At 39.6% G+C, this 14,747-nt stretch overlaps 2 protein-coding genes across 2 annotated transcripts; both read right to left on the bottom strand.

Annotated features, from left to right (window-relative positions):
• Window positions 1-601: 601 nt before the first annotated feature.
• LOC141019556 (extracellular calcium-sensing receptor-like) lies at window positions 602-7,476 on the bottom strand. The gene is made up of 6 exons (XM_073494514.1): window positions 7,244-7,476; window positions 6,737-7,034; window positions 5,779-6,573; window positions 5,395-5,622; window positions 5,134-5,257; window positions 602-1,503 (listed from the first exon to the last, which is right to left on the bottom strand). Exons 1-6 carry the CDS (start codon window positions 7,474-7,476, stop codon window positions 602-604), a joined length of 2,580 nt encoding a protein of 859 aa, XP_073350615.1.
• A 1,822-nt stretch (window positions 7,477-9,298) lies between these two features.
• On the bottom strand, window positions 9,299-13,698 carry LOC141019567 (extracellular calcium-sensing receptor-like). Its single transcript, XM_073494526.1, has 6 exons — window positions 13,508-13,698; window positions 12,988-13,285; window positions 11,996-12,790; window positions 11,616-11,843; window positions 11,311-11,434; window positions 9,299-10,212 (listed from the first exon to the last, which is right to left on the bottom strand). The coding sequence occupies exons 1-6, from the start codon at window positions 13,537-13,539 to the stop codon at window positions 9,299-9,301; spliced, it is 2,391 nt and encodes a 796-aa protein (XP_073350627.1). The 5' UTR covers window positions 13,540-13,698.
• Window positions 13,699-14,747: the final 1,049 nt, after the last annotated feature.

A 14,747-nucleotide genomic window follows, 5' to 3' on the forward strand; every position in this document is an offset into this window, starting at 1 on the left:
ACCCTTTTACATCTACAAAGGGCACAGTGTCCGCCATGTTGTATTTCCATGCTTTTACACTAGCTCCAACAGACAAACTAAACACTGGCTGTGGAGAGGGTCTTTCATATTTTTAGCAGCCAATGTAGTTTCTCCTATATGCTTGCTGAGAGAAGATGTATTCATTTGGTTGCAATCTGCAACCTCACCCCTAGATGCCACTAAGTCCTACACAACGGTCCTTTAAATACCGTAACAATATGTAAACAGATACAAACTTGGATCATGTCAAAACAAATTTTATTTATATCATACAAACTCACAAATCCCAATTTTCCTCAGGGGGCTTTATCATCTGTACAGTGTATAACACCCTCTGTCCTTATAACCTCTTTACAGTGAAGAAAAAGTCCCACAGGAAAAAAAATCACATAGCCAATGAGATGGGGGTCTCCCAGGATGTACAGACATGTAATACCATGGTGTACAATGCCATGCAAGCATTCAATAAAAAAAGGACAGATCTCTACCTGAATTGTCCTGTTAACAATCTATTATGTAAAATCATAATAGCACTAGAATACCTTTTCCACAATATTAATTTAAGTATTCATAAAGATTTTCATGCCCCCTTCTCCATCATGTGCTTTTTTGTATTCTTCTCTGGTTTCAGTAAGATAATATAACATTTTGGGATAAAAATACAAATGAGCAGTCCAAAACTTGAAGCCAGAATAGCAAATATCTCCACAGCTACACTGAACTTCCCAGGAGAGCTGACATATGCTGGGATAAAAGTGATCCATACTGCACAGAATATCAGCATGCTAAAGGTGATAAATTTGGCTTCATTGAAATTATCAGGCAGCTTCCGAGCAAGAAAAGCAAGAATAAAACACAACATGGCCAGAAGTCCAATGTACCCAAGTACAGCCCAAAAGCCTACAGCTGAGCCCAGATCACACTCTAAGATGATTTTGTCCTTGAACTTTTTAATATTCTTTATGGGAAAAGGAGGATAAATTGTTAGCCAGAGGATACAAATGACAACTTGTATAAGAGTGAAACCCAGAACACTGAGTTTCTGCTGTGCAGGCCCAAACCATTTCATCACATTACTACCTGGGAGTGTGGCCCTGAAGGCCATTAACACCACTATTGTTTTCCCCAGAACACAAGAGATACAGAGGACAAAGGTGATACCGAATGCTGTGTGTCGCAGCATGCAGGACCACTCAGAGGGCCGGCCGATGAAGGTCAGAGAACACAGGAAACACAGAGTCAGGGAGAAGAGCAGCAGGAAGCTCAGCTCAGAGTTGTTGGCTCTGACAATAGGAGTCTGTCTGTATCTGAAGAAAATGAACGCCACAACAGCAGTCATGCATGTTCCAAATAGTGATGCTGCAGTTAGCAGTGCTCCCATAATCTCTTCATATGAGAGAAACTCTGCCTCCTTCTTTACACAGGCATCTCTTCTCTCATTTGACCAGAACTCAGGGTCACATCGCACACAGGTGATAGAATCTGAAAAATAACAACAAATCATGGGTTAGATTTGTTCAATATTCCGTTGTCTACCGTTGCCATGGAAATCAATGTCTAAATCTGTATTTAATTAGTGTGAATGCTGCAAGCACACTATTGTTCTTCTGGAATTTATTAAAGTTTTTATTATTTTTCTTCCATACTTTTTTCGGCTCGCTTCTCCTTCTACAAATTTTGAGCTACAGAAACCATTCAACTATCACTTTTTACGGACATGATGGCTTGTATTTTTGGCGTTTCTATCTATTATACTTTTGGAAATATTAAGCTTTTTCCGCAAAATTTTTCCCATTCATCCTTATGGGGAATTTTTCAACGTTCATTCTGCTACTACTTCAGCATACGTTCAGCTAGAGAAACTGTTCAGCTATCAAAATGTTCGACTTTTTAACCTCTTTCAGCCTTGTACTGAAAGACTTGCTCTGACTTTTCAGCTTTTTCAAATATTCAGCTTTTTCAAAAAAAAAAAATACAATGGAAGTGAATGGGAAAATCTTCAAATCCTCTTCAAAACCATTCGACTTTCAACCTCTTCAGCTCCCTCATACATTGAGCTTCATACATCATTTCTAGTTTCTCCAAGTTACAAGACTTTGAACTATTCGGCATGTATTCAGTCACTTCAGCTGTCAGCATTCACACTGTATTTTCACAGGAAATGCAATTTTTCGAGTTGGTTTTGGTTTTGTGTCAGCTGCACCAAAAAAAGTTAAAGTTTAATAAAGATCAAGAAACGGAGCCTCTTTATGGCGTTGAATTGGTCTCAAAACCCACGCACATAAAAAACATGCATATGCATATGCATGTGAACAGCATCTGTGACCAGAAAACCCTCCTGGGTTAAGAGCAGAGCATTGTGCTCTGTGTGCACAAATGCAGTCCCGTGAGCATGGGGCCGCAACAAGCAGAAGCTTGACCCTCATAGGCGCGCACAACAAGAAGTTGACTTTTGAGACTTTAGAGGCAGGGATGGAATAGACTGTGGATGATTTTATGCTGTTGCATAAATATAACAATAATGCTGATTTTGCTGTGCTGTCAGTCTGGACAATGACATCATGAATTTTTAATTTCAGCAAAAACTGCAAGGTTCAACAGCTCTCACTTCCAGGGCGTTTATTTGCTGACTTACCCAATGGTCAACAGCACCCTAGCATACTGGGATGTGTCTGTGAAAACCAGTTGGCCACAAAGACACACACACACACACACACACACACATACACACACACACACACACACACACACACACACACAGACTTGCCCTGTAGCACTCCATCCATCCATCCATCCATCCATTGCCTTCTGCTTATCCAGGCTCTGTGGTAGTGGCAGCAGGCTCAGTAGGGTATGTCCTTCTCCCCAGCAATGCTTACCATGGGGATCTCAAGGTGTTCCCAGGCTAAATGAGATATATAATCCCTCCAGTGGGTCCTGGGTCTGGCCTGAGGTCTGTTCCCAGTTGGTCATGCCAATGGAAAACCTACAAAGCGGGGCGCCCAGGAGGCATCCTAATCAGATGCCTGAACCACTTCATCTGGCTCCTTTCGACACGAAGGAGCAGTGGCTCTACTCCAAGCTAGCTGCTCTACTCTGAGCTCCTCACCCTACCTCTAAGGTTGAGCCCAGCCACCCTATCAAGGAAACTCATTTTGGCTGCTTGTATCCGCATTCTCGTTCTTTCAGTCACTACCCACAGCTCATGACCGTAGATGAGGGTTGGAACGTAGATGGACTGGTAAATCAATCCTATCACTAGTGAACAAGACCCTGATATTCTTAAACTCCTTTGCTTGGGGCAGGAGATCACCCCCCAACCAGAGGCGGCAATCTACCGTTTTCCAGCAGAGAACGATGGCCTCAGACTTAGAGGTGCTGACCCTCATCCTGACTGCTTCAAACTCGGCTGCACACAGCCCCAGTGCCTGCTGGACGTCACAGTCTGAAGAAACCACATCATCTGTATAAAGCAGAGACACAATGCTGATGTTCCCGAACTGGACACTCTCCTCACCACAGCTGCGCCACAAGATCCTATCTATGAATATCCTGAACAGGACTTGGGAAAAGGGACAGCCCTGGCGGAGTCCAACCCCAACTAGCAACGTGCCTAACTAGTGCTGAGTATACAGCTCTCACTTTGGTTATATAGGGACTGGGTAGCCCATAGCAATGGGCCCAGTACCCCATACTCTTGCAGTGCCCCCCACAGTACTCCCTTGGGGACGCAGTTACAGGCCCTCTCCAAGTCCACAAAACACATGTAGACTGGATAGGCAAATTCCCATGACCCCCTCAAGAACATGAGTTGAATGTGCTCCAAGAACATAGAACATTCGAGATAGGACAGTTGACAAAGGTAGAGGGACATAATTGTTCAAGTACTGACCACACACGTCTGCATAGCCATAGCTTTGTGCAGCTTAGTAAGCAGGCCAACAATCCCAATCATGTAGTTTCTGTCAGGGAAAATGACCTTGCCAAGAATGGAGCTCAAAAGAGAAACAAGTGGAGAGAGGGCTTGATCCAACAGAGGGAGTGACCTGCAGGCAACTCACTTCTTACCATGCATGTTTTGTTTGGCTGCTGGTATATCATCTTTTAAAATCAATAAGGAGGAGCACCTGCACTGGTGTGGGGCAATTCCTCACATCCTAGTGTGTGAAGGAGCGATATAGCAGGTCCTTCCTTCCTGCTGCTGTTAGACTGTAGCACTGCTCACAGTAGACCCCCCACACACACCAAATTGATTTCAGAATGTGAAATCTTATTATCCCAATGTGCAATTTCCCAATGAGCAGTTTCTTTGTCTCAATGTGCAATGGTGTAAATATTATCGTCAGTGTGTAATACTGTAAATAATTTTGGAGTTTTTGTTTCTCATTTATATTTTTTTATGGAGAACACATTTTCTACATCCACTTTCTCTGACAGCCATTTTTCTGGAGCAATTCAGAAAAAGAACAATCCGTTTGTTTCACTCCAAAAAGGCAACAACTGGACATGCTAAAGTTGTGGGAAGAAAGCTGCATCTAAACACAAAATACTCAAAACTCAGATCAAACTGTCACACTAGGCGATTTTGATCAAATATGGATCAGGATTCTGTAACTGCATTGCCTATGTCTCACATAAAATGTTTAAAGAAATATTTCAGGGTTACTGTCGTAATATGAGACTGTTTGTGACCAGGCGGCTGTCATTTTGTGCCATACTTAACCTGAACTCAGATCTAACAGTTAAATTCTGGTAGATTATTTTACTACATTGCCTATTTTTTTATCCTTCATTTCTTCTTTGTTTCTTTCTGGCTATTTCTGCCATCTTGAGAACAGACACAGAGGAAAGGGAGGGGCTCACATGCACTGATGAGGATACACCCCAGCCAGACCAGTGCCCAAAACAAAGAACAGACAAGCTTGGATTACAAAACACACAGAGGGAATGTGATGTCATTCTCTGCTCAGGATGCCATTACTCCACTGTATCTTCACATAGCAAATTGTCTTTGTTACTGCATTAATGTTCAAATCGCACATATTAATGTTAAAAATTGTTAAAACATGACAAATGTTTAGAAAAAAAAGTCTTGCGTTAATATTACTACACCTGTGGTGTTGCTGATTTCTCCCTCTGCACATCTTAAACAGTCATAGCAGCAGACAGGCTTTCCTTTCTTTAGAACCTTGTGGGTTCCTGGAGGACATTTCTCACTGCAAACTGACAAAGGCACCTGCATGAACAAAATGACTGATGAGAAAAATGTATGTGCATTTACTTTGACAAATGCAACACAAACAATATTATATACAATTAGCTCAATTCAAATACACTGTTGTTTTTGATTACAGTGATCACATGGGTGCTTACCTGTTGTGAGTTCTGTGCCCAAACTAAAGACTTATTTTGTAGATTCAACTGTTTGTCTGCAGGTAAAGATGCATCATAAAGACCAATTGTGATGAAGTCCACGATTCCATTTTCAGCTGGCTGCCAGTTTATAATTTCATACTTTGCTGCTGGGTCTCCATTCTCATTAAAGTAAACTTCATCACCTTCTTTTGTTTTGAACCAAATTGTTTTTATGTGCTGTAAAATCTAGGAAGATACAGTATATATAAGTGTAATGTGGCTCACAAATATTTTATAGGCATATTGTCTGTAGTTTCAAGTGTTTTCCTGCTCAATTAATGTGACTTCATGTAAAAAAAAAAGAAAAAGATATGCAAATTGAATATTTTGTGTTCAACTCACTGTAAATGGATCTAGCTGCACCTTGTTGTTACATGTTTTATTACAGCTGAGAATATTATGAAGTGCATGGGCCACAGCATACACTCCTTTATAAACATTGTAAAAGATAGGCATGAGTGACATATCAGTGAAGCTGTTTTGCACTCCAGTCACGTCTTCATGCCCAGTACATTCTCTCTGATTCTCTGCTGATGACTTTGACTGTTTGAACTCACAGCTAAATAAAGTCTCCCAAAACTCTGTAAACAATTCATTACTAGATGAGTTGAGCAGTTTCACATCCAACATGAACTCTCTCATGCCACTGACATGTGCTTTGGGGATGGACAGGCCTATGGCACCATCCAGAATGTGATGCCTATCCATAGCTGCAGTTTGGGAATCAAAGATCCAGGCCTCAGTGCCCACCCACTGATACCCAGTCAAGTTGTGGTTAGAAAGCTTGTGTATTACCACATACAAATCAGAGGGAGAGAGGAAAGTGACAATCACTTTGGAAGTGGAAGACTTGATAATGTCAACTATCTGTTGTATTTTGTCTGGTGGATCTGTTCTGAAGACAGATACAGAGTACTCCAGACAGATACCCAGTTGCTGGGCTGTTTCTGTGAATGTGGCCATACCATTATTGCCATAACCATCATTTGTTCTAATAGCTCCAACCCAAGTCCAACCAAAGTACTTGACCAACTGGGCCAGGGCTCTGCTCTGGTAGTAATCACTGGGTATTGTTCTGAGGAACGATGGGTATTTGGTTTTATCACTGAGACAAGCACAGGTTGCAAAGTGGCTGATCTAAAAGAGCAAAAAAAAAAGGTATCCCAATGTACACATATAAAATATTTGCACAGCAAACTACTGTTCTTTTAAAACCCCTTTATGCTCTGACCAGCTGGAGGAATTACAGAATAATTATTATTATTCACAAACATCCTTCATTTTAACTATTCTTACCCACCAGTGGGATATGAAAGGGTCCAATGACAGTAGCTATGGCCATGCATGGAGAAGACGAGGTCTCTCCCATAATGGCCTGCACTTGGGCAGTTGTGGTACATGGTGCCTCAGAGTGTGCAACTACTTCTTCATTACCATTAGCCAAGGCCAGTGCGACCCTCACACCTCTGGCAATGGAGCCACAGGCATCATAGATCTTATATCCCAAGGAGATGCCAGGCAGTAGGTCTGTGCTGTTATTAATCTCCTCTATGGCAAAAAGCATAGCCTGGGTATACTGGAACCCTCTGAAATTTAATCTTGAGTGCACAGTTTTAATTAGCTGGAATTGCAACCAACTTGTCCTTGCAATTAAACAATAGCAAACTTAATAACAACATTTGATGGTATAAATACAAACAAATAAATATATTGAATACTCAGTTTGATAAGTCTTTTATAACTGTTTTGTATCTGTACTTATTCACAAGTATTTTAAATCTACATAGATTTCTATAGTATTATTTACCTGGTGCATTGCAGCGGCAATGGTTTGTCCATGTAAATATCCTGTTTGTCTTTCCAGCTGCTATGAAAAGAGAAGATCCCCCCAAGCACGATGTCCCCATCCTTAGATAGCTGTGGTTGCTCAGGATCCCCTCTCCGCCTGCAAGCCGGCTCCTCAGCCTGAGAGACAGACACCACCAACAACAGCTGTAAGAGGGCCCAACCCTTCTCTGACCACCTTCGTGTGGACGTCATACTGTCAAAGAGAGCTAAACCTCTGGGTGGCATCACATGTACTTCACTGTATATTGAAAGCTTGCACTGGTATTTATACATATTTGAGCAACAGAAAACATAACAAACAAACAGTCACATTTTATCTCAGTGGACATGCAAGGCCGACGGAGAGGAGGGAGGTGCCCAAACAAAAAACATCCTCGTGGTCTTATTTCAAATACCTTTACTGTATATCCTGTCAGATATAAATATCAAGTTGTGCTTTATAAATCATGTCCCCTTTATAAATGAATTATTGCAGTTCTCGTTCAAAATGTGTCATGTGACATGCAATGTCTGGTTAGGCTTTCAAAATAAAATTAGCTGACTAACAGTTCACATATTATGATATACTGTGACTTTTGGGCTTTTACTAACAATATCAAATAGATTTTGGTTAGGTTGGTGACGTCGTTGATCAGGTCTAGGAACAAAAAAATATTAGTCACCAACACCACTCTATTATATATTGGAGCCTAATATATATAAATATATATATATGTTGGAGCCTAGGCTCCAACACTACCTGGTTAGGTTCAGGAAACGATCATACCTCGGGTTAAACTAACTACATTCAGTCTTGGAACTTGCATAACTTAACTTACGCCTTTCCGTATGTTAGAGGTCATATTATGCTTTTTGGGTTTTTGCCTTTCCTTTATTGTGTTATGTAGCATGTAAAAGGTCTGCAAAGTGAAAAAGCCCACGCCAAAGGGAGTCACTCTCTCCCACAGAAAACCCTGCTCCTGAAGTGCCTGAAACGCCTGGTTTGGACTCGGGCCTTTACTTGCATAACTTGCCTCACTATGTAACAGGTGTTATATGTATATATATATATATATATATATATATATATATATATATATATATATATATATATATATATATGTATATGTATATGTATGTATATATATATATATATATATATATATATATATATATATATATATATGTATTATAAAATACATACACTCTAGTCAGTCAGCAGACATATAGTTGCTACTGTTGTAGCGGCATTGTTATTTTAGATCACACTTCCTTGCTCTGCACGAGCTGCCATACTCTGCCTGTTGAACTGGACTGTGCATATTTATTATTCCTAAAGTGACACCAACTGGTGCTATGTGATGCTAGAGGGGTAAGTATGACGTCAAAATTTGAAGCTTAAAGGCCACTGGCGAAGCTGCCTTATTTGATGACTTGGGATTGAGAACATGTTGGTTATTTACATATAGCCCAGCGTTGAATTTAGATGAATGAATTACAGTTGCAATCAGAATTTCCCTTCCCAATTAGCAGAACCAAGAGGATCAGCAGCAACATTAGCAAAGCACTGCTCTGCTCCTGGGGCCGGGCCAATAAGCTCTACACTTCATTGCAGGGCATTATACATACATCATACAACAACATCATGTTGAAAGTTATCATTGTTGAACTCAAGCATCAGGAACCCACACAAGACCAAACAAGTCAGGCCAACGGTGTTTTTTCTCTTTAAAAATGTTGATTTTACTCTTTAATCACAATTGTATACACATTATTGACAGTAATATAATCAGTTATAAAAGTCTGTGATGGAGTTATACATTCATTTGTACTTAATTATATGTATTAGTTGATATATCTATTACATTGCATTAAAATCTGTTATCTCAATATGCTATGTGATGAACAAAATTGTATACAGTGGAAGTCCTCAGTTGAACAAATTCAGCTGTGTACTTAACAGTCTGGTAACAAATTATTATGGAAAAATTCAAAAGGCACTAGAATGCCCTTACCAACATATTACTTTATGTTTTCAAGATGATTTTGTTGCTCCTTTCCCCATCATATTCTTTTTTGTATTCTTCTCTGGTTTCAGTAAGATAATATAACATTTTGGAATAAAAATACAAATGAGCAGTCCAAAACTTGAGGCCAGAATAGCAAATATCTCCACAGCAACACTGAACTTCCCAGGAGAGCTGACATACGCTGGGATAAAAGTGATCCATACTGCACAGAATATCAGCATGCTAAAGGTGATAAATTTGGCTTCATTGAAATTATCAGGCAGTTTCCGAGCCAGAAAAGCAAGAATAAAACATAACATGGCTAGAAGTCCAATGTACCCAAGTACAGCCCAAAAGCCTACAGCTGAGCCCAGAGCGCACTCTAAGATGATTTTCTCCTTGAATGTTTTAAAATTCTTAAAGGGAAAAGGAGGAGAAATTGTTAACCAGAGGATACATATGATAACTTGTACAAGAGTGAAACCCAGGACACTGAGTTTCTGCTGTGCAGGCCCAAACCATTTCATCACATTACTACCTGGAAGTGTGGCCCTGAAAGCCATTAACACCACTATTGTTTTCCCCAGAACACAAGAGATACAGAGGACAAAGGTGATGCCGAATGCTGTGTGTCGCAGCATGCAGGACCACTCAGAGGGCCGGCCGATGAAGGTCAGAGAACACAGGAAACACAGAGTCAAGGAGAAGAGCAGCAGGAAGCTCAGCTCAGAGTTGTTGGCTCTGACAACAGGAGTCTGTCTGTATCTGAAGAAAATGAACGCCACAACAGCAGTCATGCATGTTCCAAAGAGAGAAGCTGCAGTGAGCAGTGCTCCCATAATCTCTTCATATGAGAGAAACTCTGCCTCCTTCTTTACACAGGCATCTCTTCTCTCATTTGACCAGAAGTCGGGGTGGCATCGCACACAGGTGATAGAATCTGAAAAAAATAATATTGAAGCAGAGGACCAAAAATAATTATTTCAGACTTGTTTTCATTTAGCCCAAGAAGGTTTTGAGACAAGCAATAACTGAAATAATTGCCCTCCATACTGGTTTTTAATGGAACATACATTTTCATGTTATCTGCACACTGAATTTTATGTTTATGCTATTTCCCAGTGAAAGCATGTATGCATGGAACAGCAGGGGGCCAGGGATAGAGCCTTGTTGAATACCACAGGTCAGAGAAAAGCTCTTTTTTCTACAGCAGTATCCCTTTTGCCAACCCACTTGGTAGGTGGTCCAATGAAAAAAAAATAGCAACTTTCTAATGCTGAGCTGAGATGATGAATGAAAAAAACTGAACAATCTCCAAAATCCTCTATAAGTAAAAGATTGTAACTTTAATGAGGAAAGATTTGGTAGTTTGACATCAACAAAAACCTGATTGAAATGTATATAAGATTTTGATAATTCATAGAAGACACCAAGTTTGGGCGAAGAAACAAAGAAAAAACATTCATTCACCAGTCATTTACAAAATGGGTCTCAAATTTAAAAGTCCAGAGGAGGTTTTTTTAAGACATTTTTATTCTGACAACTAATGATTTAGACATTTTTTTAAAAAAATATTTATTTATTTTATGTTAATATTTTGCTTTTCAAAAAAGGAGAAAAAAAACACTGTCACTGTCAATACATTTTTGACAGTTTCAGAGTATGTCAAAACCTCAGCAGATCAGACGAAAACTATCTGCATGCTGAGGTTGTGGGACCATACTGTGAGCCTGAGAATGACCAGGCTGAAAAAATCAGATGGTTGCAATCTTTTCGACGATGTATAGAAACACTGAAAGTTGAGTCATTTTAATTACCTTTGTGTTACAATCACATTGGGGTTTTAACATTGATGTGCATTTCTGAGACTGCATCAATTAATGTAGCTGATTTCAGGCTTATGTATCAGTATTTTCTGAGGACATTTTATCTTGATCTATTGATTTTTGAACGTATTGTTTTTTGTTTGCTTAAAATAGTCATATGAACATGACGATGTCAACGTTGATGTTTGGTCTTGCATTAAATATTACTACACCTGTGGCGTTGCTTATTTCTCCCTCTGCACATCTTAAACAGTCATAGCAGCAGACAGGCTTTCCTTTCTGCAGGACCTTGCGAGTTCCTGGTGGACATTTCTCACTGCAAACTGACAAAGGCACCTGCATGAACAAATAGACAATGACACTTTGACAAGGTGCTGATTTTGCAAGAATCAATCAATAATTTGAAGCATCGAACCCAAACATTGTAATACAGTGACGACAGCTGAAAACATGTACATTAAAAACAAATAACAGAAAAATTGTGATTTGCAATTACAGTGATCACATGTTATCTTACCTGTAGTGAGTTCTGGGCCCAAATTAAAGACTTATTTTGCAGATTCAGCTGTTTCTCCGCAGGTAAAGATGCATCATAAAGACCGACTCTGACAAAGTCCACAATACCACTTTCTGATGGCTGCCAGTTTATAATTTCATACTTTGCTGCTGGATCTCCATTCTCATTAAAGTAAACCTCATCTCCTTCCTTAGTTGTGAACCGAATTTTTCTTATGTGCTGCAAAATCTAACAAGATATGCATCAATGAAGGGCATTATCTGAAAAATACTTTGCAGTTCTATTGTCTCAACATGACAGACAACATTTTCCCCCAAATTATAACCAATTTCTCTGTAAATGTGACCTACCACAAAAACAATAAATTTTACTTAACTCACCGTAAATGGATTTAGCTGCACATTGTTGTCACATGTTTTATTACACTTGAGAATATTATGAAGTGCGTAGGCCACAGCATACACTCCTTTATAAACATTGTAAAAGATAGGCATGAGTGACATATCAGTGAAGGTGTTTTGCACTCCAGTCACATCTTCATGTCCAGTACATTCTGTCTGATTATCTGCTGATGACTTTGATTTCTTCAACTTACAGCGAAATAATGTCTCCCAAAACTCTGTAAACAATTCGTTACTAGATGAATTGAGCGCCTTCACATCCAAAATAAACTCTCTCATGCCACTGACATGTGCTCTGGGGATGGACAGGCCTATGGCACCATCCAGAATGTGATGCCTGTCCAATGCTGCAATTCTGGAATCAGAGTTCCAACCCTCAGTGCCGACCCACTGGTACCCAGTCAAGTTGTGGTGAGACAGCTCGTGTATTAGCACATCCATATCCATGTGTGAGAGGAAAGCGACAATCACCTTTGAAGTGGAAGCCTTGATAATGTCAATTATCCTTTGTATTTTGTCTGGTGCATCTGTTCTGAAGAAAGGCACAGAGTACTCCAGACAAATACCCAGCTGCTGGGCAGTTTCTGTAAATGTGACCATGCCATTATTGCCATAATCATCATTTGATCTAATAGCTCCAACCCAAGTCCAACCAAAGTAATAGACTAATTGGGCCAGGGCTCTGCTCTGGTAGTAGTCACTGGGTATTGTTCTGAGGAATGATGGGTACTTGGTTTTATCACTGAGACAAGCACAAGTAGCAAAGTGGCTGATCTAAAAGAAAAAAAAAAAGAAGTTATATTCAGACATAATGATTTTAAAATAAAACATTTACAAAGCACATCACAATTCTTAAAAAACAAAAAAACAAACAAAAAAACAAAAACACTTTGGTTTAGACCAGCTGCAAGAATTAAAAACTAATAAATCTTGTTCACATATATAATTCAACTTTAACTATTGTTACCTACCAGTGGTATATGAAAGGGTCCAATTACAGTAGATATAGCCATGCAAGGAGAGGAAGAGGTCACTCCCAGAAGAGCCTGCACATTGACTGGTCGGGTACATGGTACATCGGAGGGTGCAAATGTCAATTCATTACCAGTCGCTGAGGCCAGTGCAACAGTCACAACTCTTGCAATGGAGCCACATACATCATAGATCTTATATCCCAGGGAGACGCCAGGCAGTATGTGTGTGCTGTTATTAATCTCCGCTATGGCAAAGAGCATAGCCTGGGCATACTGGAACCCTCTGAAATTCAAACTTAATGCCGACAGTTATATGTAAAATAAATATTGTTGAAATTGCAACCATTTTCTTCTTGAAATTGAAACATTGGCATAGAAAATCCAACTATTTGATGGTATTAATGCACAAGAACATCTCTTATTTTACTACTCAGTTTGATGACATTGTTTATACCTATTTTGAACCTGCAGGAATTAAATATTGTAAATCTAAATAGATTTCTTTGGTATGATTTACCTGGTGCATTGCAGTGGCAATGGTTTGTCCATGTAGGTATCCTGTCTGTCTTTCCAGCGGCTGTGGAAAGAGAAGATTCCCCCCAACACAATGTCCCCATCCTTAGATAGCCGTGGATTCTCAGGATCCCCTCTCCGCCTGCACACCGTCTCTTCAGCCTGAGAGACAGACACCACCAACAATAAGTGTAGGAGCGCCCAACCCTTTTCTGGCCACCTCTGTGTGAACGTCATAACACCTGAGAGAGCTAAAGTACCTTAATATTAATCCAAAGTTTGCACTGGTATTTATACATTTTGAAGTCGCATAACAAATAATCATAGAACAGTGATGTAGACCTTTGAGGTGGGGTGAGAGGAGGAAATCACCCAAACAACAGAGGATTTGTGGCTGTCTTCTTTTTTACACATCTTAACTGTATATGTTATCAGATAACAATTTTCAATTGTTTTGTTTCGAAGCACACAATCATGTTGATGAATTAATTATTAAATAATTGAAACACTGAAAAACAATGCAGGATAAGGGTGAAATGTCCAAGGTTAACTGAAATGGCCCACTTATTTATCTATTTTGCTAACTTAAATTTTGTTTCATTTATGTTCTTTGGGCCACTTGACGGCATTGCAAGAGGCTTCATAAACAACCATGCAATGTCGCAATCACAAAAGCAGTTAAATGTTCAAGCTTCTTCACACATCAAGCCAAGGCCGTAGGCATGGACTCAAATTGGGGAGTAAAACATTTTAAAATGTATTTATTTGAATTTTTTGCCACTATAAAGTATTCTCTCCCATGGTCATATTTTGTTCTACTTCGTTTTGATAGCAATTTAGCATAACATTGCAAGATGATAACCATTCATTAAATTAAACTTTTTCACACATAGAACTGCAGTACACAATAACTAAAACCAAAATAGTAAAAATGATGCCATTTGTTAAATTTAGTTATCGCATTTGCTAATTAGGACGGGGGTGCATGGGTGCCTGTCACGCTGGCAATTTATGTATATGGCATCACGACTTTGCAGCCTATCCTTTAAGTCCTGTAAGTTGAGAGACGGGGCCTTCACGGACTCGGACTTGTTTGTCCAGCACATCGGGGGAAGACTCAATTAGTGTGTTTGGATTTTCTAACTTTGCATCAGTTTTTAAAAGTTTGCTTGTATGATGGCTATGGCTAGTCTGCTGTAAGTGTGTCATTTTGCATTAGCCTCACTTACTAAATTACTGTCTGT

This window comes from Pagrus major, chromosome 2 (assembly GCF_040436345.1).
Source record: "Pagrus major chromosome 2, Pma_NU_1.0".
In the NCBI taxonomy this organism is placed as follows: Eukaryota; Metazoa; Chordata; class Actinopteri; order Spariformes; family Sparidae; genus Pagrus; species Pagrus major.

Excerpts from the sequence above, each read along its gene's own strand:
- LOC141019556 (XM_073494514.1), bottom strand. The coding sequence starts at position 7,476 with ATGACGTCCACACGAAGGTGGTCAGAGAAGGGTTGGGCCCTCTTACAG. Across the intron at positions 7,035-7,243 it reads TTGCCGCTGCAATGCACCAG|ATTAAATTTCAGAGGGTTCC; the intron begins GTAAATAATACT and ends TGTGCACTCAAG. Across the intron at positions 5,258-5,394 it reads GGGCACAGAACTCACAACAG|GTGCCTTTGTCAGTTTGCAG; the intron begins GTAAGCACCCAT and ends TTGTTCATGCAG.
- LOC141019567 (XM_073494526.1), bottom strand. The coding sequence starts at position 13,539 with ATGGACAAACCATTGCCACTGCAATGCACCAG. Across the intron at positions 13,286-13,507 it reads TTGCCACTGCAATGCACCAG|TTTGAATTTCAGAGGGTTCC; the intron begins GTAAATCATACC and ends GTCGGCATTAAG. Across the intron at positions 12,791-12,987 it reads GACCCTTTCATATACCACTG|ATCAGCCACTTTGCTACTTG; the intron begins GTAGGTAACAAT and ends TTTTTCTTTTAG.